We start from the raw sequence: 21,646 nt of genomic DNA, 5'->3' as shown, positions 1-21,646 counted from the left end.
TGTAAGACTAAATAACGAAAAGGTCCGTATAACACAAAACTGAAATGTAAGGAGTGACACCTGCAGGGATCCTATCAGGCTTCAATGTCTTTGTGTGCTGCCAGACATATCAATAAGGTAACTGGAGGGAGGCAATTTTTAAGTCAATATTATTTCAGTTTATAATCTACTCTTAGTCATGCACCAATAGAGCTCAAGACACGCTTTTCTAAAAGTTTGATTTAACATTTTAATTAATGCATAAAAATTATACCACAATATAATGTTGCAATTTAAAAAAAAAGAACTGGTAGATTACAAAAATAAAAAATTCAAACTGCAAGAAGCAGAGGCAAGCAAAATGGAAATTAGAAAACCGTACTGTTGCTAGGTTTACTTTATGCCTTCAAATGTCTGCGGACCAATAAGCAAGTGGGCCCGGTCTCCATTTTATTTATTTCTTTTATTATGGCTTGAACTGCTAAGAGTTTCTTTGGCAAAACTTAACTTTGTATAAAAGACAGTATTAAAATTGAAATCATATTAAAATATTTACAATTAGTTGTCACTTTTAAAACCGATTGTCTTCATAAAAATAAATAATACGCAGTAATACTCTCTCCCTGTTGTGGATAAACTGTTAAGTGGCCAAACATACAGACTTTAAGAGCGACTAAGCCTGTTGAGGCACCCCATCACAATTGTAGCAGTGCTGCCATGAAGAACAAAGCAAAAGGTTTACACAGCATTTTAAAAAGGATGATACATTCTGATAGACTCTATGAATGTGCAGCTTTGTTTCCTAGCACTTATGGGGTCCCAGGGGGTGTTGCAAATCCCAAGTTGCTGCTGCAGCTGTCATCTCCATCACTGTCAGGGGAGTGCGGCACAGTCTCTCCAAAAGGACTCCTCACATTTTGAAATTTTGTAAGCAGAGCTGTGTTGAATGCTGAAGTTGGGGAGTTCTCCACAGTCTCCTTTACAGAGGGCTTTTTTGGAGTGTTCACTGGGGTTCCACCTGGAGATCTAAAGTAATTAATACAGTTTTATATAAAAGTTATCTCAAATCTGCAATAAAGGTGGGGAAAAAAAACACATTCCCACCAAGTACAGAAAAGAGTTAGTAGTTCTATCCTTCCAATAAAATAATAATAAAAATAAGCAGCATTTATAGAGTGCCTTTTATAAACCCAAGGTCACTTTACAAACGGATTAAAAAAAAAAAAAAAAATCACACAGAAGGCAAAAGTTCATAGAGGAGTAAAGTTTTGACTTGAGATTTAAAGGTGGAAAAAGAGGAGCAATCTCAGAGAGACTGAGGGAGAGAGTTCCAGAGTTCAGTGGCCATAACACTGAAGGAGATGCCTTCCCAGGTTGGAGAGTCTGGTGTGTGGGACAGTAAGGAGATACAATGTAGGATTTATTATATATTGGAAAGAAGATGCCTTATCTACACTGTCATCATACTCTTTGCCCAATAATTACATTGTATTCAATTTAAATTCAGATCCAACAATAATTATGCTAAAATACTGTACAGATGTATGCATAAGCAGTTTCATGAAGTGTCATGCAAAATATTAATTTTCTTCTAGCCATGTAAAGCACACCAGGTTTCTTATTGCTTCTTGCTGCAATTATAGCCAGCTACAGGAAGATTACAATGTAAAATGCAAAACAGTAAAAAAAAAAATGATTTTCCCCATTTCATGTACCTGTTAATTCCAGTGGCCTTGAGCCTTTTCAAAGGATTTGTAGCAAGGAGCTCACTATGAATTGTGACATGGCATCTTTCTTGAGTGCATTCTGCTGGAATAGTTCTCTCTTCCTTACTGTTCAAAATAAGGAGTTTAACTAACAGAATTCACTTTTTTTAACAAGATAAAGAAAACACTGGCCGAATGTTTACTCATTCTTACCTCTTTGTCTGTTGCTTTAGCCTTGATAGTCCATAACTGTCCAGTAAATCAGGAGTGGAAAGCATCTGAATATTGGTCTAATGCAAGTATTAAGATGGTTAACAAAAGCAAAAAAAAAAAAAAAAAAGCCACTAGATTGGAATATCTCACTATATTCATCCATCTGTTTTTGGTCTTAAGAATGATGCAGTTTATTTCTGATTTTTAAAATATTTATTGTATACATTTTCACAGACCTGAACTGTCTTATGTTGGCACCAAGAGTATACACAACTACTGTTCACAATCCAACAGTTATACTTCAAGTATAACATTCCTCCAAATATCTTATTCTTTTTAATATTGTATAAAAAGGCCACAAAGTGACCATTTTCCCCCAGGAGTATAGGTAGTGTGCTGGTCAAGAGGTTTGACTAAATTCATATAGCATTGACTTATTGATGTTTGGCTTACATCTACTTCATTAACAACAAAAATAAGCATAACAGCATCTACCAGGTAATGCTGATCTAGATGAAACTAAGGCAGCTGCACTCAGCAGCCATGCTTTAAAGTCAGAGCATATCAAGTGAAGTCTCATCATATGAAACTCTCCTCAGGGATTTCTGTCATCACCCCGAAAAACCAAAAGATCAATATCATCAGTTTTAAAAAACTTCTGTGCTGTAGCTCAGATACACCACTAAGCTCCAGTCCTAATTCCAGACAATACACTACTTAAGACATACCAATTTAAGTACATTATAAGTATGCATACTTGCATGCATACATATCCACTGTGAATAATCTGGAAGTAACAAATAAGCATGGGCTATTTTAAGGTCTTCAGCACCTTTTTGAAATTACATAATCTATTGAAAGCATGAAGTTATCCCACACCAAATACCTCTGTGGGGAAAACCAATTTCCCCTTATAGTTAACTGGTTACTCCACCTTTAGCTGCAATGACTAAGGACAAGCACTTTGTTAATTCAGTATCTGTCTTGCACACTGCAGTGGAGGCCTTTTAGGCCACAGACAGACAGAGAGACATGACTTTACAGAAACTCTTCCTTATAGAACTGCTTTAGGTCCTGCCACAACAAGTCTAGTGGATTTAGGTCTGGATTTTTACTTTGTCAGTCAAATCATTCATTTTGCTTCTTTTCAGTTAAGTGTAAGCTTGGCACAAGACACACTAACCTTTCTGAAATTTGTGTGATCTTTCAGTGGGGTGTACACAGTAGATGGAGGTAGAGGAGGGGGTGGAGGTGGTGAAGGAGGTGCTATCGGCAGTTTTTGATGATGCACATTTTCCCTCGAAGCTTCAGCCTTTTCTCTTCTTTCAGCCACACGTATAGATTTTCTTTTAGCCGAGCATTTGGCCTCTTGTGCAATAAAAAATAATAATAAAAAAAAAAATATATATAAAACCATAAATAAAGGTACTATGCTCAAAGTCAACTAAAAATCATACTAAGAAAGAACTGCACATGTAAAAACATACACATTACCTAAACAATCTTGTAGTGCTAAATGTTTGATTGTTAAACAGATTTATTGTTTTCTTAAACATTTGATCCTCATGATTTTTCTACTATAAATGAGAAAGTACAACCCTTTTTACCTAATGGCCTACTTAGAATATACTAAGAGCTCTGTCAGTTCCCTGCATTAGCGTGTAGCTTATGGTTATAGATTTACAAGGCCTCTATTGTCACATGCATGAAGTTCTGTGAAGCTGTTACTTGTATGTGCTAGTCTACATGTAATATGTCACCTGTCTCTCCAGCACCATAATCAAAGAGCAGAAATACCTTACCTTGAAATTACAAGGATTTTTGTACAGGCAGCAGTTAAATGCTATAAAAAAAACAGTCAACATTTCCTTTAATCTAAACAATTATACTGGATATTAAAATAGTAACCTAATGACGTTTTTTGTTAAGATAGAACATCAAAAACTGGCAAAAATAAGCTTAACAGATCTCTTATTATAAAAATAATTCAGACCTGCTAACTGAAGACCAGGATTCTGAAATCTTACTTAGATCAGCACCGGTTTGTTCCTTGGAGCTACCAAAGCTTACCTTTTGCATAACAATACACTTTCTTCATGTCCTCTTTTAGATGACCCACTCTCTCTCTCAGCTCTTTAGATCCCACAGCATTGCAACGGTTCAGCTGACCTTCAACCGCCAGGAAAAATTTTGCCTGTATAAACACAAGAAAGCACTTGGATATTTAATGTCTGCATTTGCCTCTAAATTACATACAGTGGTTTACCTCCCACACCTAAAAAAAGCCTTGAGTGTGAAATTAAACAACAAGTCTGACTTAGACTGGTGTGTGTGAGCACAGGTGTACAGTATTTAGAGTCCTTCAATTTTCACATTTTGTTATTTGTAATCTAATATAACAACAAATACATTTTTCCCTTTCAAACAACACTCAAAACACCAGATTGATGAAGCAAAAACAGAAAACTAAAACAGGTGAACTATCACACTGACAAAATTGTATTCAGACCCTTTGATATGACATTTGACATTTGGCTCAGGTATGTCTCATTTTATTGATCACTGTTGAGATGTATCTGCACCTTGTTTGGAATCCACCTGTGGTATATCGAATTGATTGGGTCCAATCTGGAAAGGCACACACCTGCCTATAGAAGGTCCCACAGTTGGCAACATATGTCAGAGCAAACTCAAGCCATAAGGTTGAAGGAATTCCATGCAGAGCTTAGCTACAGGATTGTGTCAGGGCAGAGATCTGCAATATGTTTGGAATAATCACAACTTTTCACAGTGCTAGCTTATTGGCCAAACTGAGTAACCAGAGTAGAAGGGACCTGGTAACACAGTTGATCTGTGTCTCAAGTCTAATCATCACGTCTAGAGGAAACCAGGTTCCACTCATCATGTGAAATACCATTTCAACAGTGAAGCATGGTTTTGGCAGCATCATGCTGTGGGGTTCTTTTTCCAGCAGCAGGGACAGAGACTAGTCGGGGTTTATGGAAAGCTGAATGGAGCAAATTTACACAGAGGTTCTTAAGGAAAACTTGCTCCAGAGCACTCTGGACTTCATACTGAGAAGAAGGTTCACCTTCCAATAGGTGAAAAGCACAAAGCAAAGACAACACATGAGAGGCTTAGGAACAACTCTGGGAATATTCTTGAGTGGCTCATCCAGAGCCTAGACATGAATCCAAACAAACATCTCTAGAGAGACTTGATAATACCTGACCATCGAGAGTCTCTCATCCAATTTGACAGAGCTAGAGAGATCAGTAGAGAAAGCCATAATCATTGCCAAAGCGCTATAAAAATAAATTTTATTATTATTAAAAGTGGTTTAAAAAAAATCAATTTAATCAATTGGCAAGTTTTTTTTTTTTTTTTTTTTTTTTTTAAGTTGTGTTTTTCATTCTGGGGCATTGAATGTTGCTTATTGAGGTTAAAAAAATAAATTTGTTATTTTAGTACAAGACTAAAAAATACAGTGTGTAAAAAGTCAAGGAGTTTGAAAGTTTTCTGAAGGCACTGTATGTTTTTCTGAACTGAAAGATCCATACGACTATCAGTCGCATTACCTTCTCTAATTCATCCTTTATATATTCTTGATTTACAACTAACTACTACCAAAGGCATACTCAGTTAAGGTCCAAGGACCCTTACTCCACTTCCAAGAAAACAAAGTTGTTCATCACAAATATCAGCAGCTAAACAGAGTTATGTGGAACTCTAGAGTTCTCAGGATGGACAGAACACAGCCTATTCCAAACTTTAAATTTATCATTCCTTGTTGAAATCCTCCTTTTATTCTGGCAACATTCCTTGATATATGAAAATGGCAGGGTCTGTAAAAAAATATTGAGATCGGTATCATATTCATGTTTATGTAGTACTTACGCAGGCTATAATGATAGATGCAGACCGAGTTACATTAAATTTTCTTGCATTTAAGTATGTTTTCTACTTAAAAAGAAACATTCTAACGTATAATTCAGCCATTTTCTAACATGTTTAGTCCTGAACAGGGTGGCGGGGGGTGTTAGGACCTATTCCAGATATCATAGGGCACAAGGCAGGAACAAATCCTGGACAAGGCACCAGTCCATAACAGGGTGAACATTAACACACACACACCCCGGCCAATTTTGTTTCGCAAACCTGCATGCTTTTGGGCCATGGGAGGAAACCCATGCAAACTCCATGCAACGAGTACCAGGGATGTGAACACTGGTCTCCTTCCTGTGAGAAGGCAACGCTACCACTGTGACACCCACTAATTTATAATTTTTTCTTTTAAATGAAATAAAATAAAAAAAAATTTAACAGACCACAAGTTACTAACTCTACATGATGAATGTTTTCAATTAAAACTTGAGCTTGGAGTGAACATAAAGTGATGATGTAGGATGCAAGAATAATGTAACCAAGCACAGCCATATGATGGAGGTGCAAACAATGCAGAAAACAACAAAACACTTCAGAAAAACCTTCAGTAATCAGATGGTTTATAGTTATGAAGACAGCGTATCTCTTTACAAAAATCTACAAAGGAAATTCAGACTTTATTTTATTACAGAAAAACCAGGTATATATACACAACACGCTAGGGTAGTTTGGTAAGTGCCTCCACACATCACTAGCCAAGTATCAACTAGATAGAAAAACTGTACATGTTATTATGATTGCCAATTTGCCTTTTTTTTTTTTTAACAAGTGATCTAGAAGTGTAATCAAGGTTCGAAACTTTGTAAAACTGTTGGCTGATGTGGTGCACTCATGTTACTCATTTTGTCATTTTTTTGTTTCAAAAGGATAACCGTTTGCAACGAACAGACTAAAATGGAAGTACAATGAGTACAGTTATAAGATGCCTCTGCGGGGTGCTTCATCGTTAACACTGTTTAGAGTGAGGGCATGCTGGGTACATCAAGGAGTCAATTATAACTGAACGCTGGTTTATTAAACACTGTAGAAAAAACATTCACACTCCTTCATCCAAACACAAGCTGGGTTGAAAAAATTGACAGATTAAGCCACGGAGTTCAACAAAACAAAAAACTGCCTACGATGAGGAAACCTGTTGACTAAAATCAAAGTAAAAATGCAGACCTTCATGGGACTGAGTCCTAAAAATGTGCGATAAATCAGATTTTACTTTTGTGTAATGCATTTCAAGTTTAAGATACAATTCATTCTAAAGCATCTATTCTAATGTATTATCAAATGGTCGGATTTTTTTAATTGCTAACAAAATGGCAGGGGTCCTAGAATTTTAGTTTGCTTATACCTCAATATATTTTTTTGTTACCATAAGAATAAAAAAGCAAAAATCTATATAAAAATAAAAAACTGTGTGCCTTGGAAAGCAAAAAGCTGTTTTCTTACCTTTAAGCAATTGCCAGCTCCAGACTTTTCCAACTCATCTTGCTTCCTTCTTCGTATAACTCTCTCATACAGCTCAGGGTTCTCGTCCATGGTGTGAAACAGGTCTATCAAGGCCTGCTCTGTGTAGGTCAAAGTCTGGTCTTCAAATTCATCCTCTGTGAGCTGCTTACAAAAAGTCTTGAGCATTGGACACTCCTTATCAAATTCTTCCATTGTCTCCATGAAGACAAATTAGCTAGATGAACAATAAAAAAAATTACTAATGTAGAATATTGAACATGTACTGAAAAGGCTGGTAGACCGATGTTTCATAAACCACCACTACAAAACACGCTCCTATTAGTGCACCGGATAGGATTACACATGATAGGATGCATTAATGACAACTACAACACAAAAAAAATAATGAACAAACATTATAAAAGAAGTTCCAAGCACAGATAATAATAATACTACTACATTTTACTTATTTGTAGGCGCCTTTCTAAACACTCAAGGACACTGAACATATGATAAAACACACATTATAAACAAAACTAAAATACAAAAATAAAATCAAACAGAGAAATTGTAATCAAAGAAAAAAAGCAATCTTAAACACATGAGTTTTAAGTTTAGATTTGAAAAGTGAAAATGATTCAATTTTTCTAAGCTCAGACGGTAGAGAGTTCCAGAGCTGGGGAGCAGAGCAACTGAATGCTCTGCTCCCCACAATGGTAAGACGGACGAAGGGGACAGTCAAGTGGATGGAGAAAGAGGATTTAAGGGTACAGGAGGGAATGGCAACATGGAGGAAGTCAGACAGATATGGAGTGGCAAGGTTGTGGGTAGCGTTAAATTTTGAATTGAATGCGGAACTTAAGTGGAAGCCAGTGAAGCTGCTGCAAAACGGGAGTGATATGGTGAATAGTCGGGGTTATAGTAATGATGTGTGCCGCTGAATTCTGGACCAGTTGAAGCTTATAAAGAGATCTGCGAGAAAGACCAAAGAAAAGGAAATTGCAATAATGCAGACGAGAAGTGACAAGTCTATGAACAAGGACAGCAGTGGTGTGGGGAATGAGGGAAGGGTGAATACAATTAAAATTATGCAAGAGGAAATATGCAGACCGGGAGATGTTATGATGTGGGACTGAGAGGATAAAGTACTGTCAAGGATGACACCCAGACTCTTAACCTGTGGGGAAGGGGAGACAGAGGAATTATCAATAACAAAGGAAAAATTATCAGTTTTGGATAATGTTGATTTTGTACCAATGAGGAGAACCTCAGTTTTGTCACTATATAATTTAAGAACATTTGAAGAAAGCAAGGATTTGATTTCTGCTATGCAATCAATAAGCAAGGAGTATGGAAAGGAAACAGTAGCTTTGCTAGTGAGATAGAGCTGGGTATCATCAGCATAACAGTGGAAGCTAATGTTATATTTACGAAAAATATTACCAAGGGGAAGTTGGTAAATAATGAAAAGGAGGGGCCCCAGTACAAAGCCCTGGGGCACACCTGAAGTAACAGCGGTGGGTTAGGATGTGAAAGTTTTAAGGTGAACAAACTGAGTGCGGCCTGAGAGGCAGGATCTGAACCAATCTAGTGGAGTGAGGGTAATGATCTGTACAATATGTTTTGCGAGTTTCATATTTAAATGTGTTCCAAGTTTTCCAATAATTTTTAGCATACTGATTTTTGTTTTTAATTCATACCACAAAAAGAATATCATCTGGTATACTTTTTCAAACAGTTTATCACCCACTTCTGTATGATTGTTTCAAGCAGTGTTTAACCATTTTTGAACTGATATATTCATTGAGGGCATGCTGATCACCAAGTGCCCACCACTTCTGTGACCCATATAGCCTTTCCAGGGTCAGTCTGAAACACCAACGCTGAGACAATATTTAAAGTTTCTACTTCCAAGATAAGAATGTATTGGGGATTAAGCACAACACAAAGTTAGGTGACAAACTCAATTGATGTAGTTTGGACATATTAGACCTTTCAAATAAAACTTAAAGATTCTGTTATGGGACTACTGATTTTTAGGAAGTGTTGTCCAGTTCACTAAGATAGAGAGGAGATGAGATACCCAGGAGACCCAGCTGGAATTTGCACCAGTGAAGTAGTTATCTTTGAGGCAACTGATTAAGAATATGAAAGCACACCATCTAATCTGACTGTGTAGCTCAGATTAAGAGATTTCAGTATTCACCTTAGGAATGTCAGAGACATACCTGCCCGATTTAACCCAAGCAGTGAAATCATGTTGGATTTCTGCGTTAGTCACCGATTGTTCATAAAAAAAAAACAAAAAAAAAACAAAAAAAACCTAGGCTGAATACATTTCATTAAGATACTGTGCATGAAATGCCGATTATTAAGACAATAACAGCATCCTCTGATTTGACGTTTTATGTTCCATACACTCAGACGGAACCCTGTGATGAGCCACTTTAGATAATTAGGATATCAGCTGAAACAACAACTGGGTGGCCTTCACTTTTAAATGGGCAGTGAGGGATTCCTAGTAACACCTGACAGATGCATCACATTTGGAAGAGCTTCTTGCACATCTTGATGAATGTCATGGACATGAATTCTGAACTGACCACTGTTCAACACCTTATTAGTGCTAGCAACAACAAAGAGCCACTGGTAGATCAGTTTTAGTTCTTGACATAGCAGTAACTTGACAGCCTACTCGGTGGACACCACCTGCGACAGGAACTATAAAGTCTTATGTAATATTAGCAGAGAGGTTTCTTCATTTGATTGAGGGACAGTAGCACAATATGGTGAAGACCCATTAGATGAAGTAAAGACACAGTGTGTGCTTTTCACGAATATTTAAATAGGAAGGGCAGGAAAGACATTAACCAGGTAATTTTCAGCAAATGCAAGGAAAAAAAACAAACCATTAATCGTGAGCATGTTGAATCGGTGGATACATCTTCCAATAAGGGAGTAGTGCCAAAAATACCTTTGGAGAATGGCCTGTTTTCTGCAGAAATGGTCATTGCAATGGTCGAGAAGCATAGTAAAGCCATGACAGTGGTGGTGGAGAAGGAGGATGTCACTTGACCAAAAATGCTGTAAGTACTGTATATTACTGGGAGGTCTTTATTAACAAGTTTAATCAATAAAATGTGGAAGGCAACTGTAGTACTTTGGAATTGGGGGAGTAATACACCAAAATGGACTTCAACAGTCCCGGTGAGGAGCTGGAAGTCATGTGTAGGAAAAGGGTGGTTTGGTTCGCATAGCTGTATCTTCTACCACATCAGTCTTTACCAGAAGCAGCAGACTGAAAGCTAGTAGTCTCAAATTAACTAATATTCAAATGGTCCACGACATTCAGTAACACACACACACATACACACTTTTACTTACACCAGCATGCAGTTTTTTTCATAGCAATGAAACTCCTATATACCATATATGAGCACATAAACTTGAACATATTCACATGCACTAACTAGATTGCACAGAGCAATGATTTCAGTGAACATGGTCAGAAAGCTAAATCAAACTGAGAAAAGGCAAATATTCAACACGTGGACAATAGGTTGTGGGGAATGGGGGGGCCACGACGGAAAGCAATAAGGCACTATATGAAAGATAGATAGAGAGATAGAGATAGATAGATACTTTATTAATCCCAAGGGGAAATTCACATAATCCAGCAGCAGTATACTGATACAAAGAAACAATATTAAATTAAATAGTAATAAAAATGAAAAGAATTAAAATAAAATTAATGTTCGCATTTACTCCCGGGTGGAATTGAAGAGTCGCATAGTGTGGGGGAGGAACGATCTCTTTAGTCTGTCAGTGGAGCAGGACAGTGACAAAAGTCTGTCACTGAAGCTACTCCTCTGTCTGGAGATGACACTGTTAAGTGGATGCATTAGTCAAGCATTCTGTATAAATATCCAATGATGGTAACCAAGGTAGTGGTTTACTGTTTGTGAGCAATCACTCAATAATCCAGTAAACAAAATAAAATGTACAAAGAGATTATCACTGATGATACCACTCAGTCCCACCTATCTGCCCTCAGACCCCAGCAACAGTTGCATCTCCATATATTCTCTCTGAAGCAGAATTTTATTTATCCTCCATTACTTAACCTACCTACAAAATTTTAATGAATGAAAGAAAGTGTAAGACCTCCTTCATGAGGTATAAGTACACAATTAACAATGATAGTTGTGTCAAATATGAAAACACATACTGTACATTCAATTTTAAATAGAAATATGTAATTTTTTCACTCTCTGGCATAGGTCTATCTAGGGGCCAAATCCCTAGTAAAGAATCGAAAAAGAGCATAACATTCGTAATCACCGACCTCTAAAACGACAAACCCCTGCTTATGTGTGAAATGTAACATTTTAACCTTCTGGGAGTGGCTCTTAAAGGTTCAGGACCTCCGTTAAAGAATCAAATATCCAAAATATTATATGCCTGACTAACAATATCGAAACAACATAAAACGACACTCTACGTTTCTACATTACTGATCTCTATTTCGCCAAGGTTTTGTGAAAAGGAGTCACTTTGACTCCTCATATCCCATTGGTTGGTAATACGGCAAACACAACCTATTGGCTTAAAATGTATCATAAGGATACAACTTCCTGCACAAAATTAATTCCAAAATGGCCTAAAATTAGGGCTTGTTTGGGTCTAAAGGAACAAAAATTGAGAGAAATCCCATTAAGCTCGATGCCTTGCATGGCTGGACATCAAGATCAATCTAACACTTTATCGTATGTGGGGGTTTTGCATTACAGGTGCAGCGGAACAAACTCAACGAATTTCACAATGTCCATAAGTAATTCTTATGAATACAATAAATATTATATTATTACACACAATAAAACCCCCAAACACACGAATGTCTAAAAAAGAAGAAAAAAACATCTGACTTGGCAGTTACACTGAGAATGCCATCGAGCCAAAACATAGGCGTTTTGCCGTTAGTATAAGGGACACCCAAGAGCAGCTGACTTGTTGATGCAAGAGGAAGAAAGAAGTTAAGAAACAAAATGCAAAACATGCTCGACCATTAAACCAAAGAGAAAGCATAGAAATGTTCTTACCTCCTGCTGGGGAAGGATGAACCGCAGATCCAAGAGCTTTTCCCAACTCCAACACGACGAAAGTCTGGGACGTCCTTCTCCAAATCCAGCGGTCCAAAAAAATCAAATGCCTACCGGAAACAGACGCCATCCAATCAGGACGTGCAACCGCTTTGGCACGTGACCGGCGGACTCGGCCTCTCCTACTTGCCGCTACGGCACCGAACGAGCAAGAAGGGAGGTGAGAGTTCGTCTGAAACTTTCGTCTGGTTTATTTGTTTGCTAGCGCGTTGCGCTTATTGTAGTTCTTGTTTATAACGTGAACGATATGAGGAACATGTGATAAATGACGAAAACATCTGCGGACCGGCTGCTTTACAAGAGTTTTGACGCACGCCCGTTGGTGGAGCGCGGTAAATGCGACGCAGAGGCTGCTGGTCAATGTAGTCTTTGGTCGTTTTATTTTTTGTAGACGTGCCGATGTGAAGCACAGCACACGTGTGGTGAGAGCTGCGCAGCTCGACTGCGTGCGGGTACAGCGCCCCTGTCTCGCGAGCAAAGTGGCAGCAGGTAAAGGAGTTGTAAATAACTTTATCCGCCGAGTAAAGTCCGATAAAGATGTTTGCACGATGCATGGCATTGCAGCTTCTGGGGAAGGGTTTAGACATTAACATGCCCAACTGAGGCGGCGTTTGTTGTGGCTTCGCGCGCCTCGTGTTTGCGTTGTGGATGTTTGTACTTTGTGTAGCTTCGAGGTGCGCAGGCGCTTTCTCGAGTGCATCAAGAGCCGCGACGTTTTATCGCAGCGATGCGTTTTTAGCCAATTAAAAAAACAATATATATATATATATAATCGAATACATGTACCTATAGTTTGCCTCTGTCGGAGTTTTCTGGCTATGTGCGAGATGTTTTTTTCTGTCTTTGAAAGCGTTTCTTTGTACAAGTGTTTTACTCGAAGATAAATGGCATAACATAATACTGTACTGTAAAGACTGTATTTTTCCAGAGTGTATGTGATAAATTGTTTGGAAAACACGACTGGAGGTCCAAAAAATAACAGAAAAACAAAGCCAGTAATGAACGAATTCCTCTAATACGCGTCTGGTTAAGGGAATATCGAACCGTCGATAGTAAAGCCTGCAAACATGCTATTGTACTTTACCGATCCCCTTCAAACAGGGAACGATATTCATTTCTCAGGAAAAACAATTCACTTAAGATTAGGGCTTAATTTAAAGCGAGGGAAGAGGGATACGAGTCAAAGATGGGATCAGAGGAGAACCCTTTCAGCACTCCGTGGTACTCTTTTTAAGTGGGTAGGCGGAGTAAATGTGAATGATTATTGGACAAGTATGACCAGTACTGCGTAGCATTTGTAATGATGGGGTGGCTATGGTGGGTTCAAATCTCGGTCTCGGCGAGATTGCACATACCCCCCATGTTTCCCTAACGTCGTTTCTCCAAACGTTGAGACGCGCTGGTTAGGTTGATTGGTGTCTCCTATAACACAGCGCGTTTCATACAGTCGACTGACTCCAGGCTTCCCCGACCCTCCCCACTCGGTTCAAAGAGTTTCCACACAACACCCTACAGGTTCTGCCAAAAAAAAAAAAAACTGCCTTGGTGCACAAAAAATATAAATTAATGGTTTCGTTTATTTAAAAAAAAATTAAGCGATCACTATATGCGCTCTTATCACATCCAGATTTTGAGAGATGAAAGTTTAGAATGAAAAAAAAATTAGGGGTAATAATTATTTTTAAAACAATTACATGTGTTTAAAAAAAAAACACAAAAAGTAGCCTTTTTTCCCTTCTCATAGATCTTTGAAGGTGTTGCAGGTCTTGGCAGATGAACATGGGTGCCTTCCACCACAATATCCTGGTGGAATCTCCTCCGATGTTCTGGGTTTGGGTTACAATTGATATTCTTTTATTTTGGGATGTTTTCACATCAACTAACATTAAGAACAAAGAGGGTTTTCAGTTTTAGCCCCAAATATACTTAGGTTTCAAAAACAGTTTTTACTTCAAAATACAGTATATTTCATATAATATTCTGGGCATAAAAAATACTTATGCTATAAAACAATATTAGTATATTTAAGTTTTTTTTTTTAACCGAATCCAATATCTTACAGAAACAGTTTGTGGCAGAACAATTCCAAATACAGAAGTGGATTCAGTACACCTGAATCTATAAGTACACCAGTTATTTCTGTGTGTGGGAGGATTTTGGTGCAGATCAATGTAACTGAGAATCGTGACACCTATGTAATGAAGGGGTATGTACTTGACTGGAAAGTCCATTATTGTAACAAGCTTTTTTAATAAGAGACAATGCTTTGTTACCAGGGTTTACTCTGTAATTGTCTGTGGTCCCATGGCCCTGAGTGGGATTCCACAATACTTGATGGATCAGTGAGTGGACCCATTGCAGAACTAAAGACTAATTGGTCTTAATTTTTTTTGAATGTCTGTCAATGGACAGATTTCTCAGAGTCTTTTTGGAATGTTTTTCCACATATTTGTAGTAGTCGATCCATTTTTGAATACATGTTAAATGTAAATGTTTTCTTTTTTTAATTTTCATTTTTTGCAAGTGTCTGAATTTTCTGTGTTTAGTAACTGGTGACAAAGTACTGTGAAAAACTCTCTATACATGTGTCACATACTCAGACCTGAAGTGAACATTACTTTTATTTATATTTTTGTTTAGCTGTCTCACCTGTTAGTTTATCAAATACTTGCTTATTTTCTGGAAGACCGAATCAACTAGTGCAGTTTTGCTCAGTTAATTAGTAGATAGGACTCGCTATATTAACATTAAGGCTATAATGCCTGCCATTTTTTGAGCCTTATTGGCAGAGTAATATAGAACTGCGTACAAGTAACAATCACAGTAACATGCATTTTCCAGCCACAAATGCAAATTTATATTTAGCACTAGCCAAAGTACCCAGCATTGACCGGGTATAAATACAGTTGAAAACAATGCTTTTTGGAAATTCAACATGGCTAAAACAACCCACAGTGAGATAGGAATACTGTTACACAAAAGCTATAATCCTGCAGGACAAAACCAAATTAATTGAAAAGTGTATGTACCAGTTGTCTTAGGTGAGATTCTGCTTTGGCCATTACAAAATTTTGTTCATAGTGATTAAAATATTGTCGCCCTTGTGCAGCCTGATGAGAATTGGACAAATGGCAATACACATGTAAGATTTTGTGAAAATCGGTTAATTTGTTTTTGTGTGATTAGTAGACACACATACATACATTTAAATGAAAACTCTTAAGATTTTATTTCTATAGCTGTAGTGCAACATACAAGACATGCTCAAATCACAAGAAATAGATTTTTTCTAGGGAACCCAGAGTGCTAGCCAAATTTTAAGATATCCCCAAGGGCTTTTGTAGTTCTCTCCAGATGAGGGACTATTGTAATTTGAATGTGGTGATGTTTTTAAGTTGGCATGAGATTTTCTTTTATTTGTCTTTCCGTTGATTTCACCAAAACGTTTGAGGCCCTCTGAATTATGTAGATTCTTTAATATTACACATGTTTTTCATATTTGCAGGTAGAGAAGATGGATCTTGGCATTAAGACAAAAAATGGTGTTATGCAGAGGGCTTCGTCTTTATTCCAGCACTCTAGACCACATCACTCCTTTAATTTTTCAAAGACAAAATCTCAGTTCACGGAATGCATTTGTGTGTGTGAAGACTGTGGTAAGAACATCAGAGGACTGGCAGAGTATGCCAAACATAGGAGACGAGTGCATGGGGTCCATAAACCTTACACATGTTCATTTTGTCCAATGACCTTTGCGCTTTATTCCAGCTTGCAGGTCCATAATCAGACACATGTAGCTCAACAGGCACAGATAGAGAAACAGAATCGGGCCAACAGAAAGGAAAAACTGAGAGCAGGCACTCAAAACCAGAGTTTTGGCTCCACTGAAAATGTAGCCCCCTGCCCAACTTTAAGCAATACAATTAAAGAGAAGAAGTATGCTTGTTCTTCCTGTGGGAAAGCATTCTACAAAGCCTATCACCTCCAGAGACACAAAGAAGTTCACTTAGTCATGAAGCCTTTCACTTGTCTGGACTGTGGGAGATGCTTTAGAAGAGCAAGTCATATGCAGATCCACCAGCATCAGCATATAAGACAGAACCTGTACTGCTGTACCTCCTGTGGTAAGGCTTTTTCTAAGAAAGATGGGCTGCTCTTTCACCAGCAGTCTTCTTGTAATCCTGCTGTGGAAAAAGAAGTGCCACAGTCTGAATTTGCTCACAAGTGTTCTTGCTGCTCGGAAAGCTTCATGTCTGTTTCTCAGTTAAAGGTTCACCAACGCCGATGCCACACCCTGGAGGAAATAGAAGGTGCAGAAGTAATGGCACGTGAGAGAAAATTTGCTTGTTTGCAGTGTGAAAAGGCCTTTAGTTATGCTTCAGGCCTTTCTCACCACAAGAGGATTCACCACAGCACTGTGAAGAGGAATGGTGTTCAGGTGCTACAGCGTTACGGTTGGTTTTACTGCACATTATGTGATAAGTCTTTTCGGCATGCCTCAGGCCTCGCTCACCATAAGCGATTCAAACACCGCAATCAGGTTGAGACAAATAACCCCAAGCCCCTGCAGAGGAAACAATTCTCTTGTCAGATTTGCCACAGTATCTTTTGGCATGCAGAAGACCTCTTGGATCACAAGAAGCTGCACCACAGTCAAACCACACCCAAAGATGATGCTTCTTTAGAAAATGGAAGCAGGTACCCTTGTCCATTTTGTGATCGTGTATTTCGTCATTCTTCCACACTTTCCCACCACAAGCAACTCCATGCAGAAATGAAAGGCCCGTTCCGGTGCAGTGTTTGTACCAACTGCATTGGCCATTCTGGCTTACTGCGGCTTAGGTTGCAAATGCGCAAGGCCAATGGTAACCTCACCTACCACTGCTTGGTGTGCAGCCGGACTTTCTGTATCATAAAAAAATTCATTAAGCACTGTGAGAGGCATCTTCAGCAGAACAGAAATGATGAGAAACCAGACATCCAATGTCCACTGGATTAAACTAAGATCATTTCACAAAGCGTTATGAAGTGACAGGTTTTGGATTATGGGCATAAAGCAGATAAACAGCAGACTGCTTTTTGTTTGCAGTGAGCTTTATTAAATGGAATAGTAGTACTCTAGGATGAGGTGAAATGGGAGGACTCCTCCAATATCTGTCCCCGAGAGCCATGTTGTGTGTGGGTCTTCATTGCAGGCAGTCTAAGTTGATGCTGATTTTAAGTTTATAATTTAATGCTTTGGTATAAGCGTCACTATTTTTCTGCTTCAACAGACATTTTGAATTCTGAAAGACAAAACATTGAATATTTTTGCATGTCTAGATGGTTTAGGGAATGTGAATTGAGCTGTTATGAGTTCACAGCCTAAAGATTTAAGGAAAATGTGTTATTTTTGCATTGCAGAAAAAGGGATAATACTGTTAATTACACTGTGTCCTGTTCTTTCTGATATTTTCAAAGTCTTTCAGGAAACAAACATGAACAAGATCATTCAAAACAGCCGTTCACCACTGCCCTAAGTTCCAGTACCCTTCTTGCTGACTTTAACATTTTGGTTCCTTTTGATTCCAAATTTAGTTTTAAAAAAGAAAATGTGATTGAGCAGATGTTTTGCTTGGATTGACTTCACAGTGAGAGAGAGGTTGTTATATAACCCTGTTACCCTTTGGGTTAGAGGGTCCCAAAGTCAGTCCAGGGGACCCCATTTGGCTGCAGTTTCTGGTCCAACCAGCTTCACAATTGCTGATTTTAATAATAATTCTAATAATATTTTCATCTCATTTAATTAGATGGTCTGTTTTCTTCTTCTGCATTTGTACATTTATAGGACATTTAGAGTACTAGGGTGTTAGCCATTATGAATGTAAAGAAAAGCCAAGCAAAATGACACCTTTTATTGGCTAACTAAAAAAAAGATTACAATATGCAAGCAAGCCAGATAGAGATATTGTAGAGATATTTTTACATTTGTGACATTATCCCCCTATAAGTGCTTAGTATATTTAAATAAACACAAATTCCAAAATTGGTTTTGTAATTTCTACATTTACCCTAAAACATAGAAACTGTAAAAGTAACCGCTTACTTAATTAGGTTACGAGTCCAACTGAAAACATAGGTTGGAACAAAAACCCGCACCCACAGGAGATCCCCAGGGACGAACTTGGGAACCTTTGCTTTAGAATGAACATTGGAGTTAACTATTATCACTACTGGCTCCTGTGCTTAGCCTCGACATTTTGTAATTTGGAATAGAAATAGTTTAATGTATATATATATATTTTTTTTTTGCAGTTTTTTAATCAAATGGGCATGGAGTTTGCATGTTCTCCCCATGTCTGCATGGGTTTTCTCCGAGTGCTCAAGTTTCCTCCCACAGTCCAAAGACATGCAGTTTTGGTGGACTGACAATGTTAAATGTATGTGTGTGTGTGTGTTCATCCTGCGATGGGCTTGCACCCTGTCCAGGGATTGTTCCTGCCTTGTGCCCTATGCCAGCTGGGATAGGCTCCAGCAGACCTCCGCAACCCTGTTCAGGACTAAGCGGGTTAGAAAGTGACTCACTAATCAAATGGTGGATCATTTGGGTTTTAAAAGTGTGACAGTTTGCTTGTGAGGGTTTACTAAACTTGGGCGGAGTACTAAGGTTTTAATGGTCAGGTGCCAGACATTTTATTATACTGGTTACTTGCTTTATATGCTTTTGTATTCTTCTCTTGTTTGGAATGTGTCTGTTTAACTACAATTTAATTTTCTGCCATAGTTTTTGTGTCAAGCAGGACATGGCTGTCTTAACAGTTTTGTGTTATTATTTTAACCAAAGTTGATTTTGGTGAATTTCAGAAATTGTTCCGCAAGTCCACTGAACACTTGTAATCTGGCACTTTTTGATCAGATGGTTTTTACTTCCAACAGTAGAACATGGGAATAACAACCCACTGATCTAGATTTAAACTTCAGGAGGAGGTTTGGTGTTTAAATGGGTTGATCAGTACAGTACTGATAAGATTCCATGTAATAAAATGTCTTAGAATATTCATTCTAGGAAATGATTGCTTTAGATGTTTGCAAGAATTGATTCGCAGGCATGGTTCTTTTTTAGACTACCTCATTGTTGTTTTATACATGTTTGTATTTGTTTTTATAACTTTGGACATAAAGTAGTTTATATTTTGTTTGATAAAACAAAGTTTTATTAAAACATCAGTAAATAGTCATGTCTTTTGTCTTGTTTCATTATAAAATGTCCCTTTCACTCTCCTGCCAGCCTATGCTGTAGTATATTGACAAAACTATCATGCATTTTGACCTTTGCTATATTGTATATTTATCAACATTTTTATTTTTACAGGTTTGTTTACAGTTGTAGGTATTTTATGCTTTTAAAGAATGGCAAAGCCCCCCAGTAGCTGCCAGTAGATAGTCTTAGTCATCTTTGTAATCCCATTGTTTGTTCCACCTGCCAAAAGTGTGACTTATAAAGCAGGTCTGTGCATTGTGTGACAGAAAATGTACTCTAACTTCAGGACAAATATGCCACTGGGACGTTTCTCTTTGATTCATCTCCTTATGCTTAGGAATCTCATTGCTCCATTGTCACATTCATAATACAATATTACATTAGAATGTTAGATGTTACATTTTAATAATTAATCTTATGAAATATTTATCACAACTCGGATTCACCATAATGACATTCCAAATAAATAAATGGCACAAAGAATAAAGTTATGTATTACCTTTGTTTATTTAACAAAAGTTATTGGAAAAATTAAATTGCATGTATGCAAAAACATGTAAAACCGTTACGTCACCTCAGCATGAGTAACTTGGGAGTAATCGTCTCTTACAGCAACAGTCTCGGACATTTCCCTTGATGGATATCCATCTTAGTTGAGTTAGGTCAGAACTTTGCATGAGACTTTCTCCTGAGCAATTCTTTGGTAGATTTGCATGTATGCTGTCATTGTCATCAGGTCAAAGACACGTTTTTGGCCCTTTATCAATTAGAAGGTATACCTCAGAATTCATGGTTTCTTCAATAATGTGTTGTCCTGTTCCAAAGGAGGAAACGCAACCCCTGATCTTGACATTTTGACCATCAGGCTCGACTGTTGTGCCAAGGTAATTTTTGTGGGAGGCAGTCTTGTCCAAACATTGCTTATTTGTGACCAAAAAGGTCAATTGTGGATACATCTATCCAAAGAATGTTTTTCCATAAAATCAGGCTTGCCTCTGGTGTTCTGTGGCAGTCTTAAGAACAGTGTTTTTTTTTTGTTTTTTTTTTTAACAGCAGAAGCTTCTTTCTGGCCACCATACAACGTGTTCCATTTTGATTCATCATCATGGAGGTCTGCAATTCTCTAGATTTGGGTTAGCTTCTACCCATTTTTTAAACTGCTTGATCTTGGAGAGGTTTTGGAACTGCATCCACTTCTAGCTCAGGTTGCAGTCATGTCCAGTGCTCTCCATTTGTATGTTATTTGCCTCAATAGGACCCAATGTAGCTCATAACTTTTGAGATTATTTTCTTCAGATATGTGGGCTCTCATTACCCCTCTTCCTGGTGTTCTTTGAGGTCTCCTTTCCTCTAGTCATGGTGTGTTTTAGTCACCTAACCGACCTGGTTTTGTATTAGTGCAGCTGATGCTCTCTTTCCTTCACGTACATTCATTCATTGGTTAATTTAGTTCCCAGTGATTTACCCACTCAACCCATTTTTGCAGCTTTTTTTGTTTTTGCATTATATGTATTATTTACTCTAAGCTAACTTTTGGAACTGATAATTACATATTATTTTAAATGAAAAAAACTGTTTTTGATGAGCTAAGGGAAGCCATAGCCATGCGATCTGTATATAACACATTCAATATAGAGGCAAATTGATTTTGCTTCAATAAAGTAATGAAATGTGTTACTAAGAGTAGTGGTATGCACCATTGTCCATAGAGAGCTGAAGGAACTACTGGTCTGTATGGCTCTAATCTCTTCACTGAGGCTGCCAGTCTCCTCTACCACAATGTCCAGCTATATGTCTCCTTTACATGTTTCTACCTAATTATACACCACATGATGAACAGTTGGGGCAGAGAAAAATAATGCACTATATGACACAGCAGCTGTGTGTTTTTCCTGAGAATTTAATGGTGGATTGCAAAACCTAATGCCTGTAAAGCTGCTTAGATGGGCTGTATTGAGAATGTG

The 21,646-nt window shown here is 37.8% G+C and overlaps 2 protein-coding genes across 2 annotated transcripts; one reads left to right on the top strand and one right to left on the bottom strand.

Moving 5' to 3' along the window:
- Positions 1 to 204: 204 nt before the first annotated feature.
- Positions 205 to 12,575, bottom strand: LOC120540671. Its single transcript, XM_039771619.1, has 7 exons — positions 12,383 to 12,575; positions 7,284 to 7,518; positions 3,969 to 4,092; positions 3,082 to 3,266; positions 1,899 to 1,975; positions 1,695 to 1,811; positions 205 to 1,005 (listed from the first exon to the last, which is right to left on the bottom strand). Exons 2-7 carry the CDS (start codon positions 7,503 to 7,505, stop codon positions 789 to 791), a joined length of 942 nt encoding a protein of 313 aa, XP_039627553.1. The 5' UTR covers positions 7,506 to 7,518; positions 12,383 to 12,575; the 3' UTR covers positions 205 to 788.
- An 8-nt stretch (positions 12,576 to 12,583) lies between these two features.
- LOC120540667 (zinc finger protein 33B-like) lies at positions 12,584 to 18,257 on the top strand. Its single transcript, XM_039771611.1, has 2 exons — positions 12,584 to 12,602; positions 15,948 to 18,257. Exon 2 carries the CDS (start codon positions 15,957 to 15,959, stop codon positions 17,439 to 17,441), a length of 1,485 nt encoding a protein of 494 aa, XP_039627545.1. The 5' UTR covers positions 12,584 to 12,602; positions 15,948 to 15,956; the 3' UTR covers positions 17,442 to 18,257.
- Positions 18,258 to 21,646: the final 3,389 nt, after the last annotated feature.

Source organism: Polypterus senegalus, chromosome 12 (genome assembly GCF_016835505.1).
Source record: "Polypterus senegalus isolate Bchr_013 chromosome 12, ASM1683550v1, whole genome shotgun sequence".
Classification (NCBI taxonomy): domain Eukaryota; kingdom Metazoa; phylum Chordata; class Cladistia; order Polypteriformes; family Polypteridae; genus Polypterus; species Polypterus senegalus.
Note: the sequence above shows the minus strand (reverse complement) of the source record. Positions and strands in the feature narration are given on the sequence as shown.